The 23,964-nt window shown below is 41.6% G+C and overlaps 1 protein-coding gene across 1 annotated transcript in view; it reads right to left on the reverse strand.

Moving 5' to 3' along the window:
- SH3RF1 (SH3 domain containing ring finger 1) overlaps window positions 1-23,964 on the reverse strand; it is a 154,404-nt gene that overhangs the window by 59,765 nt on the left and 70,675 nt on the right. The window contains exons 2-4 of the mRNA XM_077814509.1: window positions 16,163-16,438; window positions 14,580-14,675; window positions 1,980-2,282 (exon numbers count right to left, since the gene is read on the reverse strand). Of these exons, the coding sequence (XP_077670635.1) occupies window positions 1,980-2,282; window positions 14,580-14,675; window positions 16,163-16,438 (675 nt within the window). The remainder of the gene's footprint in view (window positions 1-1,979; window positions 2,283-14,579; window positions 14,676-16,162; window positions 16,439-23,964) is intronic.

The following is a 23,964-nucleotide window of genomic DNA, read 5'->3' on the forward strand; positions in this document are numbered from 1 at the left end:
GTGAATACCACCATCAGCAACTTTAGCTTGTTACTTTGACTTTCTGGTAGTAATTTACATAGAATATTTGTATTAGATGACACTGCTAATTTTTCAGGCTCTATATAAGACAGAAATGATCTTTCAGAAAAACTGGGAGATATACATGCAACTAACTGGGTGAAAAACACTATATGTTTATTTTTCTCTTAATAGCAGAGAGCAAATGAGTTTAAATATAAAACATTTAATTAGTTTGTAAGCTTTATGTGAAATCCTCTTAGCATTTTATAGCTTTCTTTAATATATTCTCCCCACAACTGTCAACTTTACAAGTACTGTACTACAGAAGATTTCAGAGTAACAGCCGTGTTAGTCTGTATTCGCAAAAAGAAAAGGAGTACTTGTGGCACCTTAGAGACTAACGAATTTATTTGAGCATGAGCTTTCGTGAGCTACAGCTCACTTCATCAGATGCATACCGTGGAAACTGCAGCAGACTCTATATATACACAGAGAATATGAAACAATACCTCCTCCCACCCCACTGTCCTGCTGGTAATAGCTTATCTAAAAGCCATTTCCAGCACAAATCCAGGTTTTCTCACCCTCCACCCCCCCACACAAATTCACTCTCCTGCTGGTGATAGCCCATCCAAAGTGACAACTCTTTACACAATGTGCATGATAATGAAGTTAGGCCATTTCCACGTAAAAGAATAAATGGACACAAATCAGATGTCAAGAATTATAACATTCATAAACCAGTCGGAGAACACTTCAATCTCTCTGGTCACGCAATCACAGACATGAAGGTCGCTATCTTAAAACAAAAAAACTTCAAATCCAGACTCCAGCGAGAAACTGCTGAATTGGAATTCATTTGCAAATTGGATACTATTAATTTAGGCTTAAATAGAGACTGGGAGTGGCTAAGTCATTATGCAAGGTAGCCTATTTCCTCTTGTTTTTTCCTACCCCCCGCCCCCCCGATGTTCTGGTTTAACTTGGATTTAAACTTGGAGAGTGGCCAGTTTGGATGAGCTATTACCAGCAGGAGAGTGAGTTTGTGTGTGTATGGGGGTGGGTTTTTGGAGGGGGGTGAGGGAGTGAGAGAACCTGGATTTGTGCAGGAAATGGCCTAACTTCATTATCATGCACATTGTGTAAAGAGTTGTCACTTTGGATGGGCTATCACCAGCAGGAGAGTGAATTTGTGTGGGGGGGTGGAGGGTGAGAAAACCTGGATTTGTGCTGGAAATGGCTTTTAGATAAGCTATTACCAGCAGGACAGTGGGGTGGGAGGAGGTATTGTTTCATATTCTCTGTGTATATATAGAGTCTGCTGCAGTTTCCACGGTATGCATCTGATGAAGTGAGCTGTAGCTCACGAAAGCTCATGCTCAAATAAATTCGTTAGTCTCTAAGGTGCCACAAGTACTCCTTTTCTTTCTACAGAAGATTGTTCATCAAAGACAGTAATGTGTAATCAAGACATTAGAAGAACACTCAAGGTTTTTTAAAAATAGAAGAAGATATAATCCAATACTCTCCCTTATCAGTATCAGAAATAACATCAGAGATTGTTCAAAGTCCAAGAGTGTCTGAAATCAAATTTATCTTTTACCATGTATGCTCTTTGTTAATTTTCAGTATTTTATTCAATTTGGACAAAATTCAACTGAGTAGTCCAGTTTCTTGTTCCCATATATTATAATAAATCTGCTGATGGTTTTCTTTTATTTACAGCACTTGAACAAAATGCTTAAACTGAAAAACCTTTCTATTCACATTACAATAGGCTTTGCACAAAAAAAAAAAAAAAAATCCCCCAAAACCCCTAAATTTGGAGCCTAAACTAGTAGAAAACATCCCTTTACATATAATTTATTACATATGTTTAGTTTGAAAAGGATTTGAAGCCTTTATTATGACAAAAATGCTTTAGAATATTCATTAAAATGTATTAAATGTTTTGTATTTAATTTCAGGTAGCTTACCTGAGAAGGAGCACTGCAGGAGAGGCCTGTCAGTTCACTTATTCGGGCAGCCGCTGTGGGGTTACTGGAGCTGATGAGGACAGGAGGACTTATTTCCATTGAGTGACGGTTTTGAGAAGACTGCGAGGACTTGTTGGACATGGTAAGGGAGGTAAAGGAATGCCGTTTTTTGGTGTTCTTCTTTGTATCAGTGTGCTTTTGGACTGAATTGTTGTGGGATGCCCCAGAGGTACCTTCTCCAGAGTCAACAACAGAACCTGAGGGCTTATCCAACTCTATCAGCTGCTTGGCTGCCGTATTAAACTGCAAAACAACCAACACATTAAGAAATGATTTTAGAAATCTTTAAGAAAATTAAAGAAATAGTTGACTAGACAGAGGAAACACTTCTAGACCTTACTTTTATTCATAAATAAGAATCAAACTGAAAACTATAGAATTCAGAACTCTTTATGATGTACTGACTCACTCTACATCTAGATGCCCTACAGGTACAAGTCTTTCACTATAACCTACTTAAGTGAAGTTTGACATGGTCATTCCACACTAAGTCTTTTGAGCTTTTCCAAAGAGATACAACACAAGCCTGAAGACCTAATGCTTTTGTGGTCACTTCTGTTAATGGATTTCACAACTCTTGCATGTTTGATTAGCAGAAGCAGTAATAAAAGCAACAGACTTTTGGTTTTAATTTATCCATTAATATCTTGTCCATTATGATAAATTACACTATATTAAGTAGGCAACTAAATCCTGTCTCTGTAATAAAGAAATAAAGGATCTTGGGCATTTTAATCTTCTGACCGTCAGAAGATTAACACTAGATAAAATAAAATAAAATAAAATTGAGAAGGGTAAGAGTTTATTCTTCATAAAACCATGTTATTAACTGCCAGGAATTTCTATGTATAGCTTAAAACTGTTGTAAGAAGCAGTATAGGGAGACACATTCATTCACGAACTAAAGTACATCAATACAAGTAGACTGCAAGTGTTTCTTTAAACACATTAATCCTCATTAAAGATAATGCCAATTTTTAGTGTGAATAACCTCTATTTGGAAAATTCGTTTGTATTTTGCCAGGGGGTGGGGGGCAGGGAGGCATATTTTTTCATGAAGAACCAAGTAAGAACAATCAAGAGGAAAGTATAGGATTATTTACTATGGAGTCACTGTTTTTTCACGTCAGCATAGTCTATTCTTTATTTACCTTAGCCATTTTCCTGGGAGCCACAAGACTCCTGCTATGTTCAGGGGAAGTTTAAAAAAATGCTTTATTTTACCAAAACCTCACTATATAATTATTGTATTATTTGTATTCTGGCAGCCCCCACACTGAGCTAGGTGCTGTCCACACAAAGGAAGCCAGCCCATGCCCTGAACAGCTTACAATCTAAGAAGGTAAGTACTATACAAAAGGTGGGAGATAGGGATAAAATATACTATCAAAATAGTGTGTGCTTGTACATGTGTGTACAAATATGCCCACATGCATACATATACAGACTTTATTAAAAATATTAACTATCCCCAACTGACTTCTACTTTAGCCAGTATTAGTTGGCAAATTTCATGTAGACTTCATAATACAAATGGGTCTTTAACTGGGATCTGAAGGAACTGTTCAGGGAGGAAATTCAATGCCAGTGGGAGTGTGTAGAAAAAAACACATGTGGGAGAAACAGATAAATGGGGGTAAAGGCTGGAATTGCCAGAGTAGTGGAGGATCAACATTAAAACAGACAAAAGCAGATAAGCAGGAAAGGGCAGAGCTGTGGAATACCTGGAAAGCAAGGACAAAAGGTTTGAACTTAGTGTCATGGAAAGGGGGAGTCAGTGGAGGCATTCAAAGGGTGGGATGACATGGTCAGAGCAATAATACTGAAGATGATCTTACTGTTTTGAATGGAGTAGAGAAGAGCAATAGGAATTTCACAGAAGACACAGGATTAAACAACATGGTGGTAAACATTTCCAAGACCTGTGTATACTATGACTTCCCCTGTTGCTACCATTGGTGGTGAATTATATCTTTCAAAGACTGTTAGTGCAGGCAAGGCTACAGATAACTTAGGGTAGTCCTGTTCCATTGTAGAAAGACCCTAACCATAATGGTTATACACACAGCTCTGCCAATGAATTTGCAAAACCATGCTCCTTATTTAGTATTGAGATTCAACATTTTATAAAAAGACTAAAAACATGTTTTTAAGAAGCTTAGGGAAACATTTTATGCTAATTTATTACAGTGCTTTAAATTGATTAAATTCCAGATACGTGGGTTGGAGGACACAAAGCAAGAAAAAAAAATGTTAACAAGAAGCTGAAGAAAATTGCTCTGCCACTTGAATTTTCATGGTTCTATCCTGCAGCCTGGATAAGTAGCTAGGCACTGTGAGGATTAGACATACTGCAGATTTTGTACTCATATCCATTTTATTCTTCCATCTCAGATTAAAATTCTTCATATCATTCACAAGAATATGCACATCCTAACTTCTAGCAAAACATGTTTTAAACAATGGCAATGACAGTTTAAATTCCCATCCATTTCTATTCTGTCTGCAATGTATGTAATGAAGATTTTGTTCCCAGATGACCCAGAATTACAGAAAGAAAACCAATACTTCATTTATAAAGCAAGAATCACCTATTGGGGAAGAGCAATTAAATGAGTGCAAGGGCTTACCCAAGGGTCTCAAAAACCACTGCTAAAAGCTTCCTCAGGTAACTGTTCCACTTAATTATGTTGTTTACTTTCTGAAACTAATAATGCCTGCAGGATCTGTTTCCTCTATTTAGAGGGAACCCCAAATTAGAGAAAGATTTTTGGCATGTTTATGGGATTAATCCAAGATTAGTCAAGCGTAAGGAATCTGCTGAACTCTCTTAGGCAGGGAAACAAACACAAAAGAGCAGCATATAGGCTAAACCTACGTGGAATGCACTGGCTATTGGCCTTTCCTTAAAATAATATGGAGACTGTAACAGTTACAGAGTATAGCTGCTTGCTTCTTCCTTGGGATAGGAAAGGGAGAGCTCATCCAGTCTGCTCTCGTGTGCCTGAGCTGCAGACACATCAGAGGATCAGTGAAGCATACTGATATACCCACCCCTAACTACAAAGCACAAGGAAATAAGCCACACCACATTTATGTTCCATTTATTAGTTCCCTCTTCTCAACCTCAACCACCTGTCATCTACCACCCACAGCCCACCTTCAACCTGAATACCAATGGGCACACTTGAACTCTGACTAGAATTTACTAATTATATATTCATGTGTTTTCATGATCAATATAGAATTGGTATGGCTTTCATAAGTTACATTGTAGGTAGTACTGTAAGGGATTTAGTATAGGTGTGCGTATATAAATAAATCTGGTGTCCAATTGCAAATGGTGAGTGCAAGACTGGTTTTCGATAGTGCTTAAGAAAGCTTGTATGAATTGGTTATATATGTTTTTAGTGATTGTTCTAAAGTTTGTGTTCATGATAATGTAGAAATTACAGAACTGAAGACCTTCACCATATAGGCTACAATGAATTTATTGCCCTTTAGCCTTTTCTGGTACGAACAGTTAGCTAAGTTTCATCTCAGCACTTTCATTCAGCATTAGGCTGGGGCTAAGTCTCTCTCAGTCAAGGATCCTTGATTGTGAAATTCCCAAACAGACTACTTTTTGGGCACACTTCAAGACCCATTTATTTCCTTTGGCTTATCTATTTTGAGGACCCTTTTCAATGTGAATGTAAAGGTTATTTACAATGAATACTTCTCTTTAAATAAATTTGACATGTACCAGAGCATGATTTTTCCATTAAGAACATGAAGTACTCTTTTTGAAAGCAATGAAAAACATTGACTTTTGAATAATTTTTCCATTGTACATTCCAGGCTGACAAGACAAGTGAAGGCAAGTTTATATAAAACGTTTAATTCGACTGTTCTTGATTTAATATTACTAGAAGAGACTAATTTTTTCCCCAACATTATAATTAAGACTACTTTGTCTAATGGTGATCAACAGCGAGTCTAGCCTAATAAATGCAAGATTTTAAAAGTACTGAGTCAGGAATTCAACCTCCCTAAAAGGAATGGAGATAATTAAAAAATGAAACATGTTAAACTACTTTTTTGATGGGTTGGGGCTAGGGCAGGAAGAAGAGGGCTAGTAAGGAACATGACTAATTTGGTAGGTAAATCTTGAGTTCTCAGTGACTAAACTCACAAACTAAGGGATGGATGCATTAGACATTATACTATCTTCTTAAAATTCTACCAAAATGAACATTTCACTTGTATTGTTAATACTTGTATGTTTTGTGCATTTGGCATAGATTCACTTTTTTAAAGACTACAGGTGGATTATTGTAAGAGTGCCTGCCATTCATTCCACTGCAGTTTCAACAAGTTACTTCACATTTCAGAAATCTGAAAATAATATTTTCCTTTCTATATGTCCTATAACTGACAAGTGTTTCCCAAAAAACTTTTTACTCCATTATATGTACCACTTTACTTTCTAGCTGTTACTGGAGACTTAAAAAATCTTTATATTTGGAGGAACGCCTATGTGGATTTCATTTCTTGTTGAAGAAAGAAAGAAGGATAAAATGTGGAGTTTATTTAAGAATGTACATTGTACTCAGCACTATAGACTATGCATACCGTGATACAGCATGGCCAGAAGGCAGCAGGAGAGTGATACAGGAAAGATACGTAAGTCCCACGATGAGGAGAAGCCTTATTCCATGTAGAGGGAAGAAAGGTTTCTATAGATTAATTAAAAGCACCTGAAGCCAATTAGAGCACCTAAAGCCAGTCACCTGATAAAACCCCCTGCTTTAATCAGCCAGGTGAAGGAGTTGGAGCAGAGTGGTTTGGAGTTGGAGCAGAGAGCAGTTTGAAGGAATTAAAGTAGAGGAGAATTTGGAGAAGAACAAGACCCTAGGTAAAGAGACACGTGGCTTGTGCAGAGAGAGGGCAGGAAGCCCACAAGCTGAAGAGCAGGAGAGGGAAGTAGCCCAGGGGAAGGAAGCACTAGTTCAAGTGGTTTGCCACTATCCCTAGGGCCTCTGGGCTGGGACCTGGAGTAGAGGGTGGGTTACTAGTGTGACAGTAGATACCCTAGTTCAGGGGCGGGAAACTGCACCCTGAACACCCCCCCACACACAAGAAAAGGAAGTGCAGGACCCATCATAATTGTGCCAGCAATTTGCCACAATACTGATTGGTCTTGACTGGATAACTCTGGTACTCCTGGCGCTCAATATAGAGGCCTGTCGACCTGCCACCCCCTCAGTTCCCTCTTGCTGGCTACTCCGACAGTGGGGTAGGAGGGTGGGTATTGGAATGGACATGAACAACACATCTCAAAGAACAAGAGTTACGAGAAGGTCAGTAACTGTTTTTTTCTTCTTTGCGTGCTTGTTCATCTCGATTCCAATCAGGTGACTCACAAGCCCAAGTGTAGGTGGTGGGATTGGAGTCGTCCACTGATTGGAGCACTGCTCGTCCAAAGGCTGCATCATCTCTGGTCTGCTGGATAATCATACAGTGCGTGGCAAGAGTATGGATGGAGACCATATTGCTGCTCTGTGGATTTCCTGAGTGGGAACCTGAGCCAGGAACGCTGTTGATGAAGCTGCGCACTGGTGGAGTGCACAGTGATCGGCGATGCAGGAACCCCTGCCAGGTTGTAGCACTCATGAATACAGGACGCTATCCATGATGAGATGTGTTGTGACAATTCCGGCAGAACGTTCATTCTGTCCACCACTGCCATGAATAACTGGACCGATTTTTCTGAATGGTTTTGTTCTCTCGATGTAAAAGGCTAGCACCCTGTGGACATCCAGAGCGTGTTGTCTCTGCTCCCTGCTGCTGGAATGAGGCTTAGGGTAGAACACCGGGAGAAAGATGTCCTGGTTGATATGAAACGGCGACACAACCTTCGGGAGGAAAGCAGGATGAGGTCTGAGCTGAACTCTGTCGTTATAGAACACGGTGTAGGGAGGCTCTGACGTTAGGGACCTGAGCTCAGACACCCTCCTGACCGAGGTTATTGCTACCAGGAACACCACCTTGTAAGAGAGGTAGAGCAGGGAGCATGTTGCCAACAGTTCGAAGGGTGGTCCCATGAGCCTAGAGAGGACCAGGCTGAGGTCCCAGGCTAGGACAGGCTGTTGGACATGAGGGTACAGTCTGTCAAGTCCTTTTAAAAATCAGCTGACCATAGGGTTCGCAAACACCGAGCGGCCCCCTGCACCCGGATGGAAGGCCGATATGGCAACTAAGGGCACTCTTATTGAAGACAACGAAAGCCCCTGCTGCTTCAGATGGAGGAGGTAGTCCAAAATGAGCAGCACTGAGGCTAGTATCAGGGGTGAATGGCACTGCGCCAACCAAATTGAAAATCTCTTCCACTTGGCAAGGTAGGTGGCTCTCGTAGAGGATTTCCTGCTGCCAAGGAGGACTTTTCTGACCTGGTCTGAACAGGAAAGCTCCATCGGGTTCAACCATGGAGCTTCCATGCTGTAAGGTGAAGCAAGTCGAGGTTCGGATGTTGAAGACGACTGTGATATTGTGTCAGAAAGTCCGGGAAGAGTGGAAGGGTGACCGGGGCTTCCACAGACATGTCTAGGAGAGATGTGTACCAGTGCTGTCGGGGCCGGCCTGGTGTTATCAATATGACCTGAACCCCTTCCCTCCAGATCTCGAGGAGTACCTTGTGAATGAGCAGTATGGATGGAAAGGCATAAAAGAGATGCCCTCCCCATGGAACGCTTTCGCTCTGGAGCCCAAGCCGTGATTCTGGAAGGAGCAGAACTGCTGACACTTCCTGTTGTATCACGTGGCAAATAGGTCTATCTGGGGAAAGCCCCATCTCTGGAAGATTGAGACCACGACGTTCAGGCAAAGGGACCATTGATAGGCATGAAACAACCTGCTGAAGTGGTCTGCCAGTTTGTTCTGTACCCTGGGGAGGTACAACACTTGCAGGGGTATTGAATGTTTCACACAGAAGTTCCACAGCATGACGGCTTCCTGGCACAGGGAAGAGGAGCGTGCACCCCCCATTTGTTGATATAAAACATTGTTGTTGTACTGTCCTTCATAACTGATACACAATTAAGTGTTCACAGAAGGTCTGGCATGCAAGATGCATTGCTCTCAGCTTTCTGACTTTGATGTGGAGAGCCAGGTCTGCTTGAGACCAAAGACCTTGGGTCCTGTGGTCTCCCAGATGAGCTCCCCAGCCCAAGTCTGATGCGTCCGTCACTTGCAACAGAGATGGCTGCGGAGTGGCGAAGGGAATCCCTGAGCACACCTCCTGAGGGTCGAGCTACCACAGGAGGGAGTCGATGACTGGGCGAGGCAAGATCATGATCCTGTCCAAGCTGTACCGGCCTGGGCAATACACTGACGTGAGCCACGACTGAAGAGGTCGAAGCCTATGTCTGGCATGCTCCACCACGTAGGTACAGACAGCCATGCGTCTGAGAAGCTTCAGGCAGTTTCTTGCTGTGGTGGTGGGAAACTGTCTGGTTCCTCGAATGATATCTATCAGGGCCTGAAACCTTGCTCGTGGCAGGTATGCCCTGACTCAGGTCAAGTCCAGTACTGCCCCTACAAACTCTATCCTCTGGATGGGGGACAGAGTTGATTTTGCTTCGTTCAGAAGGAGACCCAGGTTGTCGAAGGTGGCTCTGATGAATCTGACCTGAGCCTCCACTTGGGTCTTGGAGAGGCCCTTGATCAGACAGTTGTCAAGGTATGGAAACACCTGTACCTGGTGCTTGTGCAAGAATGCAGAGATGACTGCTATGCACTTGGCGAAAACTCGAGGTGCTGCTGACAGGCCAAATGGAAAGACTGTAAACTGGTAGTGGGTACCATTCACCACACACCTTAGGTACTTTCTGTGGGGCTAGGTGATTATGATATAGAAATATGCATCCTTTGAGTCAAGGGGAGCATACAAGTCTGCTGGATCCAGTCATGATTGAGGCCAAAGAGACCATGCAGAACTTGAGTTTCTTCATGAACTTGTTGAGTTCTCACAGGTCCAAGATGGGCCTGAGGCTGCCTTTGGTTTTCAGTATAAGGAAATACTGGGAATAAAAACCCTCACCCCAAGTGCTCCTGAGGAATCTCCTCTAGTGCCCCTAGAGATAGGAGCAACCGCACTTCCTGGACAAGGAGCTGCTTGTGAGAAGGGTCCCTGAAGAGGGACAGGGAAGGGGGATGGAAGGATGCGAGGGCACAGAATTGGATGGAGTATCCCCTCTCTAACGTGCGGAGCACCCAACAGTCCGAGGTGATACGGGACCATGCACGGTTGAAAGGGGATAGTAGAGATGAGAAGGTAAGGCGGGGTGGATCCAGTTGGGGATCTGGTGCGCCGTCCTCATCTGCACCTTCAAAAGGACTGTTTTGGCCCAGAGGGTGGTTTAGATTGGTCAGAGTTCTGACCTGAGGACGGGTGCAGTCGCCTTCTGCCGGTCCTGTTCCTCCTCCATGAGCCGTCCTGACGATTCTGCAGCTGGTAGAACCGTGGAGGAGGTTGTGGCCTAAAATCTTTACGCTGTCTAGCCAGAGAATGGAGGCCCAACGATTTGAGAGTGGCTCTTGAATCCTTCAGGCTCTGCAGCCTTTTATCCGTCTTTTCAGAAAATAGAGCCGGACCCTCGAAGAGGAGGTCCTGAATCATTTGTTGGAGCTCATATGGCAAGCCTGAGACTTGGAGCCCCTCCTCACAGCTATGCCTGTGGCCATCACAGGAGTAGCTGCATCCGCTGCATCCAGTGCAGCTTGTAGCGAAGCCCTGGAAATGAGCTTCCTTTCCTCCACAAGAGCTGAAAATCGGCGCAGGAGTCCTACAGCAATAGCTCCACAAAACTAGCCATTGCCCTGCATGTGTTGAAGCAGTACCTGCTGACAATGGCCTGCTGATTTGAAATGCGGAGCTGTAGGCCTCCAGTGAAGTAGACCTTTCTCCCATAAAGGTCAAGCCTTTTCGCCTCCTGATTCTTCGGGGAGGGTCCCTGGAAGCCCTGATGCTCATGTTGGTTGGCAGCTTTGACCACGAGAGTCAGGTGTGGGATGTGTGTATAAGTGCTCGTAACGCTTGGATGGCACAAAAAGTAGTGTCTTTCATTGTGGTTAGCTGTAGGGGGCAAAAAGGTCTGCCACAGAGGTTTTGTGGTGTCAGAGATCATAGAATCATAGAATAACAGAGTTGGAAGGGACCTCTGGAGGCCATCTAGTCCAACCCCCTGCCCAGAGCAGGACCAATCCCAACTAAATCATCCCAGCCAGGGCTTTGTCAAGCCTGACCGTAAAAACTTCTAAGGAAGGGGATTCCACCACCTCTCTAGGTAACGCATTCCAGTACTTCACCACCCTCCTAGTGAAAAAGTTTTTCCTAATATCCAACCTAAACCTCCCCCACTGCAACTTGAGACCATTACTCCTTGTCCTGTCATCTGCTATCACTGAGAATAGTCTAGATCCATCCTCTTTGGATCCAGCTTTCAGGTAGTTAAAAGCAGCTATGAAATCCCCCCCCATTCTTCTCTTCCGTAGACTAAACAATCCCAGTTCCCTCAGCCTCTCCTCATAACCCATGTGTTCCAGTCCCCTAATAATTTTTGTTGCCTTTCGCTGGAGGGCAATGCGAGCAGGTCTGGAGGGGGCGAGGTCGTCCATCATTGGATCTGCATCTCCACTACCTCCTCTGCCTGAATGCCCAGGCCCTGGGAAACCCTTCGCAACAATTGCTGCAGAACCCTGTTGTCCTCTAAGGCTGGGGCTGTCGCCGTGCCCGCCAATGCCTCATCTGGCGAGGACGAGGAAGAGACCCCCATGAGGGGTAACTGATCCCTTTCTTCTGCACCCAAGGGGTCCCGCAGCACCCGGGTTTCTTGGCCCAGTGCCAACACAGATGGTGTCGCACCCCTCAGTGTAGGGGCTGCATATATTGACACAGGCACCTGGGCCCAGTTGCACCAGAGGCATCAAAATGATAGTGCAGGGTAGTAATGGGCCTACCCACGACCCTGCCAGTGCTGGCGGTGCTGGCAGGGGTACAAATGAGGCTGAGGCCACTGACGTCTCCCTGGAATGAAACCCTTGGCTTTGATGAAAAGCCCAAGGAGTCCAAAAGGGCCATTGCGCTGAGGTCTGCCATTGGGGTGGGCCACGGTACCAGGACATGGACTGTCTGCTCCTATTCCTCCAGGACCAATAGGAGTCTGACTCAGACTCTGAGGTGTCTGAAAACGATGACTTTGGGGGAGCAGCACTTCTAGACACCAAGCTTTCGTGCTGAGGGCTCGGGGATCAGTATGGCTACTGAATGTGCTCTGGTGCCAGGAGTGGCACACTGGGGTCGGAGATTGGTGGGCCATCATAGCGGGCTTTCCCCTTGAAGGAGCCCGGGGAATGACTGGTGCTGATGACCTGTCCCATCTGGGAGGAGAGAGAACAGTGCTGAGAGGTGAAGCAGTTCTTGGGCAGCCTCAAACGCCTCAGGTGTCGAAGGAAGGTGCAGCTCACGGCTCGGCGAGTGAGGAGGGTCCGGACTCAACCGCCCTTCCACGTGGCCAGGACTTGGCGCGATCATCACTGGTGGAGCAGCACTAGTGTGGCCCGACACGATTCTCATAGCAGCAGGCTCCTTAGGCCTAGTAGGGAGAGAGCCACCCTGCTCCGGCCTCTTCTTTTGCAGCACCAACGATTGCGAACGGTGACTGCATGCGGCACGTGAGCCGTGAGTGGAGCCAGGATGGTGCCATGAGTCCTTATCCTTACCCAGCACCGGTGCTCGTGCTGACGATGCTGAAGTGCTCTGCACTGAGGAGGAGGTACTCAGTGCAGGGTCCATCGACCCAGGGTCGGACATGGGGAGGAGTGCTGCCTCCATCAACAGGACCTTCAGGTGCTGCTCTCTATCTTTTAAAGTCCTGGGCCAAAAGGTCTTACAAATGGCACGACAATCCTTCTGATGGCCCTCTCCTAAACACTTTAGGCACGAGGTGAGGATTGCTTCTGGACATACACTTGCCGCAGGCTTTGAAGCCCAGAGACCCTGGCATGCCCCGGCGTCGGGAGAGCAGAGAAGCGGATCCCCCCCCACCCCCAAGGAAACTTATCTAACACTAACAAAATACTAAATACTATCTATTAACAAACAATGGAAAACTAATGGAGAACAGTGTAAGAAACTGCTAAATGCGCCTGTTGAGACAAGAGCACAGGGAAGTTCCAGCTGTCACTGGCTGTAAGAAGGAACTGATAGGTTGGCGGGTCAACATATTGAGCACCATGAAGGCAAGAATCCAAGGGGCGCCCAGGCCAACCTGACAGATGCTGCTAGGGGAAAAATCTTCTGACTACTGTGCATGTGTGCACGCACACACCTGATTGGAATCAACATGAACAAGCACTCGAACAAGAACTAGGAGTGACATGGTGCTGCCACATTCTGTGTAACTTTATGCGAATTACTTAACCTATACCTCAGTTCCCTGTCTGTAAAATGGAGATAATACTCACAGGGGTACTGAGAAGCTAAGTTCTTGAATGAATGTGCACTGCTCAGATACTACAGTGGTGAGTAACATAGAAAAGCTAATGTATAAATAAATGAAATTAAGCAGTGACCTGGGCCCAATTCCCAGCTGAGTCACAGACTTCCTCTGTGTACTTGGGCACAGCACTTAGCCTCTTTCATTTCTGCATTTGTAATATGGGGTTAACACTTATTTTTGCCCATGCTCTGTCTTGTCTATGTAGACTGTAAGGTCTTCACAGCAAAGAGTATGTTTTACCATGTGTTTACACCGGCTTAGCACAATGGGACCTTAATGTCAGTTGAGATCTCCAAGCACTTCTACAATACAAACAATAATTATTACACCAGTGCTCCATAGCCTATACTGGTTGCATTACGATTTTTGGATGGAATTTCAGGTGTTGGCTTTCTCCTATGAAGTCCTAACTGATTTGGGCCTATATACCCAAGAAACCACCTCTCTTCCTGTTTAAACTTACCATATTTGCACTCTCCACTCCCAGGTCTAAAAGAGAGGTTTCAGGCTGTTTTACATAAAGGGTCCTCAACTTTGAAATTCACTCCCTTGTTTGGTCCACAATAGCCTAAATTTGCTGACCTTCAATGACGCTCATTTACTTTGGTGTGGTGGGCATTAGGGAGAAATGGAAGCGTATTGTATACCTGATTCATTCATTTTTTTCTATTTTGTGAGTAAGTGTTGGTTGGGAAGGACCAGGCGCCTCGCAGGACACACAAGAAGGCAAAGTCCCTGCCTCAAAGGGTTTACAATATAATATTAAATGTGATATAATGAACAAAGGCAACAAACAGTAAGGAGAGAAAAGGGTGAGGATGCACATTCACTGCATCAGCAAGTTTATGAGGTTACTCAGTTTACTCATGTACATATATTGGATTAATATTATATGTTTTAGAATTATCATCAGCATTTATAGTTTTAGAAAGACATATTTCTATTTATTTAAAGTACTTTTCTCATACGGCCTATTATACGATGGCACAACTTTACTCACCTCAACATACGAAATGGGAAATATCCCTATCTTGTCAGCCAGCATTCCTTCAGCCCAGTTTTCATCTACTCGGCGAATCACAGTCAGCACATCATCCTGTACAAACATGAAGTAATTATGTCTCCCAGCTCAAATTAAGCTATTCATTTAATTTCTCTCCAAAACACAAGCATCATCAGACGAAGGGGTACATGAAGAAGAATTCCATAGCAGGAGCTTCATTTTCACAATAGGAACCTGCAGTTTTTGGAATTAAAATGATTTCCAGTAGAGCTTCCTCATCTTGGTCAAGTCCTGCACAGCAGCCCAAGAACTAATCTCAGTCAGTTATTTGGATTTCTCCTGAGCAACAGACTGCCTGCTGTGCCAACTGTAGTGTATTCCATCAATCCCTAATTGAGTCTCAAACTCTCCTTACTTATAAGCTAGCTTGTTCCCCTGTGTTCCCAGCTGTTGCTTTTCTCCTCATGTAAGAACATTAGCAAACTTAGAAAGCATAACTGATATCTCCTTTGAAATACAGAATTTTAGTTTTAAGCATGCTTGCAAAGAAGCTATTATTTGCTCAATAAATTTATTTTGCCCTAGAATCATCATTAACTTTTATTTCATTGAAAAACTCAGACATGCTAAGAAACACTTGCACTGATATAAAATTGAAGATTACAAACAATGCATACATTGCACACACTACTTAAAAATCAAAGCTGCAATGCAATATAATAACTAGGCTGATTATCCTTAGGAGCACTAACATTTTGTTCAGTAAAAGTTATTTTCTGTTCACATGTAGTTGTACTGGTCTCGTAAGAGGGAGAACTGAATATTTAAGGCCTCCCTCTTGTATAATTTCAGGTGACCTTTCCATTTTTAATAGCTGAGGGCTGTAAAGACATCTAACTAGTTCACATGTCTGATCTTGTAACATTTTTTGTGCAGTCTGGAAAAATTAACGTACTATAAATTTGTAGGCAACTGAAAAAAAACAGCCCCAAGCTATGGTTAAGTGTCTTTTAAGATTACTCTTCATAATCTTAGTACTCCTATTAAAACTTCACATCGTTTCATGCCTTCTAAGACAGAAAAATAACTCAAATAGGAACAAAACAAAAGGAACTGACTCTTTTCCAAAAGGCAATTTTTATTCTTATGTAGTGACACAAAGCTCACAGTTAGTATTAAAAATGCCCTGGATTAAATGAAAACTTGACAATTAGTATGAACTCTGACAACTAAAAATAAGTGAAAGTTCCCTCTGGACTGGGAATGCTTTAAATTCACAATTCAGACTCTCTCAAATTCAGAATGCATATAAAAGCAGTTAAAAAAACTGCACTCTCAATTTCAGTGGTGAAATCCTCAGAGGAGAACAGTGTCTGTGGTTTAAGGGAGGAAAAGAAGTGGTATATATTGAAGAAATGCCCTGTGAACTTACATATCCTTGGCTTCTTAACATATCAGAGCTAGGGAGAACGTATAGGCAAGACTTTTAGAACAGAAACAATGTAAAATATTCTAAGTCAATGAATAATTATTCAAAGAAAATCCTTTCTTTTTTAAAAGTCGTTTCTACATGTTTTTACCTTTGAAAATGGCAAACAGTCTTTGTCTGCTTCCTTGTCTTTCACTTCAAAGTCATAAAGTGCTTTGCACTGAGGCGGAGGTTGAGGTAAAGGTTTAATAATCTGAACGAAGTTGGTAGGAAAAAAGCCATGGACACCACTGACTTCTCCGTGGTACCAATTTTCATCCACTTGCCGACGTAAAATGATGATGTCACCCTTATTGAATTTAAGATCTCCAGGTTCTTTTCCCTCATAGGTATATAATGCTTTGGCACACGGTAACTGAGGTATAGCCTAAAAAAGAAAAATACTAAAATTAGTATTTTATCTGTAAATAGGTGTGATAATGCTGTCCAAACCTTTGAAAAGTGTTTTGAGATTGATAGATAAAAAGAATTATATAATAAAGCACAATTTATTATCTACAATAAAACTAGGGCCAATTTTTACACTACTGATTCTAACAGAATTTCAATATGCTAAGTTAAAGTGTTAAATGTTCTAGTATAATGAGTTTGAGGGAAAAATACAACATATCCCTCACCAAAAAGCGTAGTTAATACACAAATAATTTTTTTTTGCAAGAATTCAGCACTAAAGCAGCTTGCAGTGAATCGGAGTCATTAACAGCCAGTACTCTGAAGATTAGAAATAATAATGAGGTTTCAAAGACTACAAGAAACATAATTTGGCCAGAATTTTACGAAAATAAATAAAGCAAGTATTTTTGTTTGCAGGCAACTAATGTGGATCTGTCCAGCACTAAAGCAGAACATTAGATTTTTTAACCGTGCAGCTGGATTTTCTTCCTCTTCTCTTGGATGAACTCACACAGCAATTACGAGTTTGATATGTATTCATTCTATATATTAAGAGTTTTTAAAAGTATTATTTTGTAACAGGACACTTTTTTCAGGGCAAAATCCATTTGAACAGACAAAATCACAAATTCACCCACATGCATAGTATAATAAAGGATGATATTTCAGACTTTGCTGTATTTCAGCATAATTGGGTTAATGCAAAAAAAATGTGGAAAGCCTGCATGCACTTATCTGAAAACTCTGTCACTAACCTGATGATAATCTTCCCCACTTAAGCCACTCCAAAATCTTTTTGAATTTAATAGAATCATAGAAATGAAGGGCTGCAAGGGGCCTTGAAAGGTCATCTAATTCTTTCCACTGCACTGAGAGAGGACCCCGCAGACCTAGACCTGACAGGTGTTTGTTAACCTGTTCTTAAAAACCTCCAATGATGGGGATACCACAACTTCCCTTGATAACCCAGGCCAGAGCTTAACTACTCTTCTAGTTAGAAATCTTTTTCTAATATCTAACCTATATCTCCCTTGCTGTAGACTAAGTCCATTACTTCTTGTTCTATCTTCAGTGAACCTGATAACAATTAATCACCATCCTCTTTATAACAGCCCTTAACATACCTGAAGACTTATCAGGTTCCCACCCAGTCTTCTTTTCTCAAGACTAAACATGCCCAGTTTTTTTTTACCTTTCCTCATAGGTCAGGTTTTTTCCAACTTTTCCATTGTTGTTGCTCTCCTCTGGACCCTCTCTGACCTGTCCACATCCTTCTTAAAGTATGGAGCCCAAAACTGAACACAGTACTTCAGCCGAGGCCTGACCAATGCTGAGTAGATGCAAGAATGACCTCCCCATGTCTTAGATATGGCACTTTAATACACTCCAGAATTATATTAGCCTTTTTCACATTGTTGACTCCTACTCAATTTGTGATTCAGTATAATCCCCAAATCCGTTTTTAGAGCTTTGGACCTCTTCTCACTGTAAGTATGTGAACTTGGGGGATGAAATTACATATTTAGCTTTTGTTTTCAGCTCTCTCCCATTTTTTTACATCAGTTTTCCCTCTCTTACTGAGAAACTCTTAAGACAGGTGACCACTCTGTCACTATTCGTTGGATGATTTATGTAACATTACCTCACCTTGAGAGCCATCCGTTGATACACTGTGCACAGAAGAAATATTGTCACTTAACAGAGGCATTCCCTGATATAACATACAGCTTCATAACATCAATCAGAATTCATAAGTTGCACATGGACAACTGCCCCAAATCATTATAACCACCATATTACAATTAAACAGAAACACAAAACCAAAAACACCACCCCACCCACCGTGTCCAAAATACACCCGAAATAAATTCACTGAGATGCAATATTTAGGAACTCAGAAGAAAGCATTCTTGTATAGATCTTTCAAGAAATCTGTACACACCTAAACTGCAAAAAAAGTTAATCTATGATAAATTAATTTACTATATTAAGGTTAATGCATATTCTTTGTACTCGGGTGGTTTGATCCAAGTATTAGTTTTCTCACTACTAGTAATCACTGAAGAGTGTTTCTAAAATTCAAGTGGCAAATACTCCTCTCCTCCCCTATCTCTCCCCCCTCTGCCCTCCCACTCAACAGTGATTGTGATGAAATTGTGTCTTGGTAATTGCAACTGACTCATTAATTTAACATTATTTAATTGATTGCTCATGATATTGGAACTACAAATCATATACTATAGAGTGTATCATAAAGGCTAATGCAAATTAATCTGCAATCAAACATCTGGCTGTGTTTTTGTATGATGTTCCTTTTCAATGAAACTCAAAGACTTAGTGTGCCAGTTTGTATGTCAAGTTTCTCAAAAGGAGATTTCCCACATTGGATAAAATGGATTCTACTCTATAATTTCAAAAAGAACAAAGTTCAATGAACTAAGTTCTTGTTCTCACTTAGACAGCCAATGATTAAGGATAAATGGTTAAACGACTCGGAAGAGTAATAAAGCAAATGCCTTTTCCTTCTGTTACATCTGAAGGATAAAGTCAGAACAATTGGTTTTGATTGCACAGCACTATTCCTTTGAGTGTAATATATCAACGGCCCACCAGGGCACTGTCTCCACATTCCTCTCATCTGGATGATCTGAGACCCAAGTCACGGCTGAAGCCTTTTTGGCCTTTGCCTTTAACAACCTTTACCAACTGCTGCCTTCCCTCTAAACTCTCAGAGGTTGTTCATCAAGCTACAGAGCTCTGAAGATCTGCTGAGCCAGAGTTTACATTTCACTCTGAGTCTTTCACTTGACTAAACATGAAAGGAGGGCTAAAGAAGAAAAATCTCTGCCATCTACCCGTATGTTTTCAGCTGCCATTTACTCCGACCAGCTACAACAATGAAAATAGTTTTAAATGCATTTTAATTTTTTTTTAAAGATACTGTACCTAATACAGGTTTCTTACGGTTATTGCCTCAGGTTTTTTTTAAAATAACAATATCTGAATTTCTATGCTATAGTTTATATTATACAAACTATTTTAATTATTTTTAACCAAGACAGTAAAATGGACATTACATGTACCCAAGCCCTTAAAGCAAAGGAAAAAAAATGTAATTAAGACAATACATAACAAATACAAACAGCAACTTTACAACATCATAAAAAGACTTCTATCATATGCTATTTGCATTTGTTATGTATTGTCTGAGAGAGAGAGAGATTTAAGTATAAAATCTTGAATAGTAAAACCTCTCTGGCAGAGGCTCCCTCTCCAACCTCATCTATTTTGTCTATAGAAACGACAGGTTCACAAATTTTCCACTTTTATATTTTTCCCCATCTTTCCTAAGTCACCTTATCTTTACCTTTATTCTTAGCTACCATTTTAAAATTGATAACTGGCAATTTTATGTTCCTTTCATAACCTTAAAGCAGGCTATACTCAAAACTTTGTCAATACAATAATGTCAATTAGAGGTGTGATTTTTATGGCATTTCTGTATGGGCAAAACCCCCAGTGTAGGTACAGTTATAACAATATAAAACTGGTTTTGCCAGTATAGATTGTTTCACTTGGGGAAGCTGAGTAAGCTGTACTGGCAAAAGCAGTATTTTTCTGGTATAAGCTGTGTCTCCAGTAGGTTTTGCCAGTATTGCTATACCAGTAGAGCTATGCCAGCAAACCTTTTCTAGCATAGACCTGGCCTTAGTGACTCCTTCCTATCCACACTATCTTGCTCAGGTAAACCTGAAACTTTGCCTCTAGCTCCTTCAACAAAACGCCTGACAAACAGTAGTGCTTTTCTTGAGCATCCTTACTACATCAGTCTTTTTTATCTACTTCTGTTCTTGACTCAGATCTTCCACTTGCCTCCTCTTTCCATAACCTTGGACTGATAATTGACTTTAAAACTTTTTGCTTCCCCATTTCCTGTATGTGCAAGTGTGCCTATCACTATCTCAGCAACTTAATACATTATTAATCAACACCTCCGATAACTGACCGACGTAAGGTACCCTTCTCTGTGACTATTGTATATCCTTTCTCTCTGATCACCTCAAGTTCCCACAATTAATTCAGCAGCATATACAAAATATTGTTGTTTGCTTTTCACATATACAAAATTTGACCACTCCACCCACAACCTTAGACAACTGCACTGGTTTCCCATTTTATGATCTGGTTCAACATTTCCATCTTAATATTTAAGTCTCTCCATAAATTTCCTTTATCACCTCATTTCTCACTATATTCCTTGCACTTGTCTGGCTTAGCCTCTGCCCTTTTCTAGACTGTTCACTCTGCATGAAGAGACTTCTCTTTTTTAGTTCTAGCCCTTTGGAATAGCTATCATGTATCTCTTTACCTCAGCTCTAGCATCTCATTTCCAATCTCAGCTTAAAACCGAGCTGATCTCCCAAATTTATAGCTCAGTTTCTCTGTCTCCATTATTGCTCTTTCTGTAACTGTATTTAGCTCAAGTATTTTGTGATTCAGAGATATGAAAACATTAGAAAAATAGGGACTTTTTAAAAGGAAGTTATCCACATTTATACATAGCATCACTGAGTTTAGGCTAGAAAGGACCATCAGGTTATCTAGTCTGACCTCCTGTATATCACAGGCCACCAATACCCACACACTAAAACCAACAACTAAAATGAGACTAAAATATTACAGACCACAGGAGACTAGATTAGTATGTGCCACAGGCAGAGAATAGGAGAGAGTGAGATGCACCAGTGCCCACGGTCCCCACAATGGCAGGGAAATGATTAAGGAAGATATGCCCTAAGGACCCTGGCAAGTGACCTGCACCCACACGGTGCATACGAAGGCAAAAAAACAAACAAACAAACCCCCCACCCCCGCAAGGTCACTGACAATCTCATCTGGGGGAAATTTCTTCCTGACTCCAAATATGGCGATCACAGTTAGACCCTGAGCATGTTAGTAAGAACAAGCCAGGCAATCAACTGAGACACAATGCTCTGTACCACCTCAGCGCCCTGGCCCTCCCAGTTCAATGTCCCATCTGCAGCCATGGCTATCCCTAATGCTTCAAAGGAAACAGATTAAAAAATATGCAAATGTATTGCCCTTTCTGAAAGTGTCTTACTATTCTAAACAATACATACAGCACTGTCAGCTTGATGTATTGTATTCAAACTGTCTTACAGAACCCACAGAGCACAGAATCTGAATTCATAAGGTCTCTGTGTGATACTTTCTCGAGGCTTCCAGAGCTATAAGTCACCTTGTTACTCTTCTGCCTCAGCAAGAGAGAGATTTGCTGCTACTAAACTATGTATCAGCTCCCTGACCTTCCAGTCTGTTAGGCAGCCCAACAAACTCATAGACTCATAGAATATCAGGGTTGGAAGGGACTTCAGGAGATCATCTCGTCCAACCCCCTGCTCAAAGCAGGACCAATCCCCAGTTTTTGCCCCAGATCCCTAAATGGCCCCCTCAAGGATTGAACTCACAAGAAACTCCTCAGGACTCTGCTAGCCCTTCCTTTGCCTTGCAGGTAACTCTAGGTGGCCTGGTTCCTGAACCCCCAAGACGAGTTTTCCTCTGCAGTATTATGGCCCCCATCACTGCACACTAACAGACATGTTCAGTCTGCTGTCTCCAAAGAAACAAAATAGACACGGCCTGATGGCTCAGCTGGAGATGCACAGCTCACTTTAATATAACCGCACTGATATTAATTTATCATAAAACAAGAGTAAATTTATTAATAAAGAACAGAAATAATAGAAACAGAAAATGGTTCCAAATAAAACAAAATATAATCATGCTTTCTAGTGACTTAACAAGCTACAATCCTTCTCTAAAGATAAGTTTCCTACCTAAAGCTAATTCTCAGTGTCACTAAGCCACATAGTAGGGAATCCACCTTCCACAGATCAAAGAGCACTGAACTCTTTGTTCCTTCAATATGGATAAAAAGATGCCCTTTTGCTTCTCCTTGTTTCCCCCAAAGTTCATTGTCTTTGTCTCAAGAGTTAGGATAACCTTTGGTGTTCAGACTGTTGGTATTCTCTGCTATGTTGCGCCATGCAGTTTCCTCATTCTCCTGACAACTGATGCAAATGAACTGCTCATTGCCTGTATCTATAATATATATTGAGCATGGGGATGCCAGAGACAAATAGGCAAATCAACAGTCCTTTGTCTAGGACAAACTTATCAAGTCTGCCCCTAAAACATAAACATATTTCCAGCACACATATATAACTCTTTACACACCACTTGTACATACATAACATAATGATATTAGTGACTGACGTGTCACCAGCTTTCATTTTGATACTACACATGACACTCTTCACACGTAAATACTATAACAGCAATGTGTTACTTGTTGTGGGTGTGTCAGGCTTGATAGGGTTACAGAACAGTGTGCCCTCTGTCAGGTGGCATTGAGGGGTTCTTAGGATTACACTCCATTCCTTCCTCAGAATTCCAGGATGCAAATGATCCCAGAAACTCACTGATATGAAAGTTGGCTTTCTAAATTTAGCTTTATTCATGTAGGAAATAATTCAAAGAAATATTGCTTAACTGGGGCAATATTTACTTCAGCTAGCACTCAATTCTTACCTAAATCAACTTTATGTATTTACCTGTAGTATCAGAACCTTTCTGGATGGCTGTGGAGGTAATTAGGAGCCCACAGAGAGGGAGTTTGAGTACAGATTTCTTGGTAAAGGATAAAGAGGCATCTGTTATATAAAGATAAATGTATTTAGGGCTAGATCCTTATTGGTGTAACTTCCAGTAGCTCTACTGACTTCCATGAAGCACTGATGAATAACATTAGCTGAGAATGGGCCTTTACAAAGGTGGTATAGGAGATAAACTCTCTCATCAAAATTAAAATTATTTCTAGGGGTAAATGAGAAATGCTCACTGTCCTTGGTACAGCTGGTCACAACTTTCTGTCCAAAAAAAATTTGGCAAAGGGTGGGGGAAAGTCATGAAAGGTTTGTGAATATTTTCCTCATCTTTTTAACCAGTTTTACAGAAATGTGTAGGAGTCTTAATGAATGCAAATTTCTTTGGACACTACTTTGATTACAGTTACTGTGTTTAACAGAAGTAACTCTATTAGCAAGTACAGAAAAAAAGGACTAGAAAATGGAGCCTACTTGTCTTAATGAAAAAATAACTGTAAATCAGGTGAGGCTCGGTTTGAAACTAGGTTAATTTAGTCAAAACTCATATCTGTATGGCTATTTAAATTCTCAAATGGTGCACAGCAATCAGTCATTTCTGGGAAGCCTAGTTTAGAAAAAAGTAGGAGGCAGCATAAGAAATAAACAAATAAAAACCAACCCCATTGGCCAGTTTTTTAAAGGAGCTGAGCACCTGCAGCTCCAATCAATGAGAACCGTAGCTGACTGCTATCTTTGAAAATCAGGCAAAGTGTTTATTATTAGTCAGTTCAGATAAAGAAAAGTCTTAGTGAATGCTGTGTAGGGCTGATGG

The sequence above is a fragment of the Eretmochelys imbricata genome, chromosome 4 (assembly GCF_965152235.1).
Source record: "Eretmochelys imbricata isolate rEreImb1 chromosome 4, rEreImb1.hap1, whole genome shotgun sequence".
In the NCBI taxonomy this organism is placed as follows: Eukaryota; Metazoa; Chordata; order Testudines; family Cheloniidae; genus Eretmochelys; species Eretmochelys imbricata.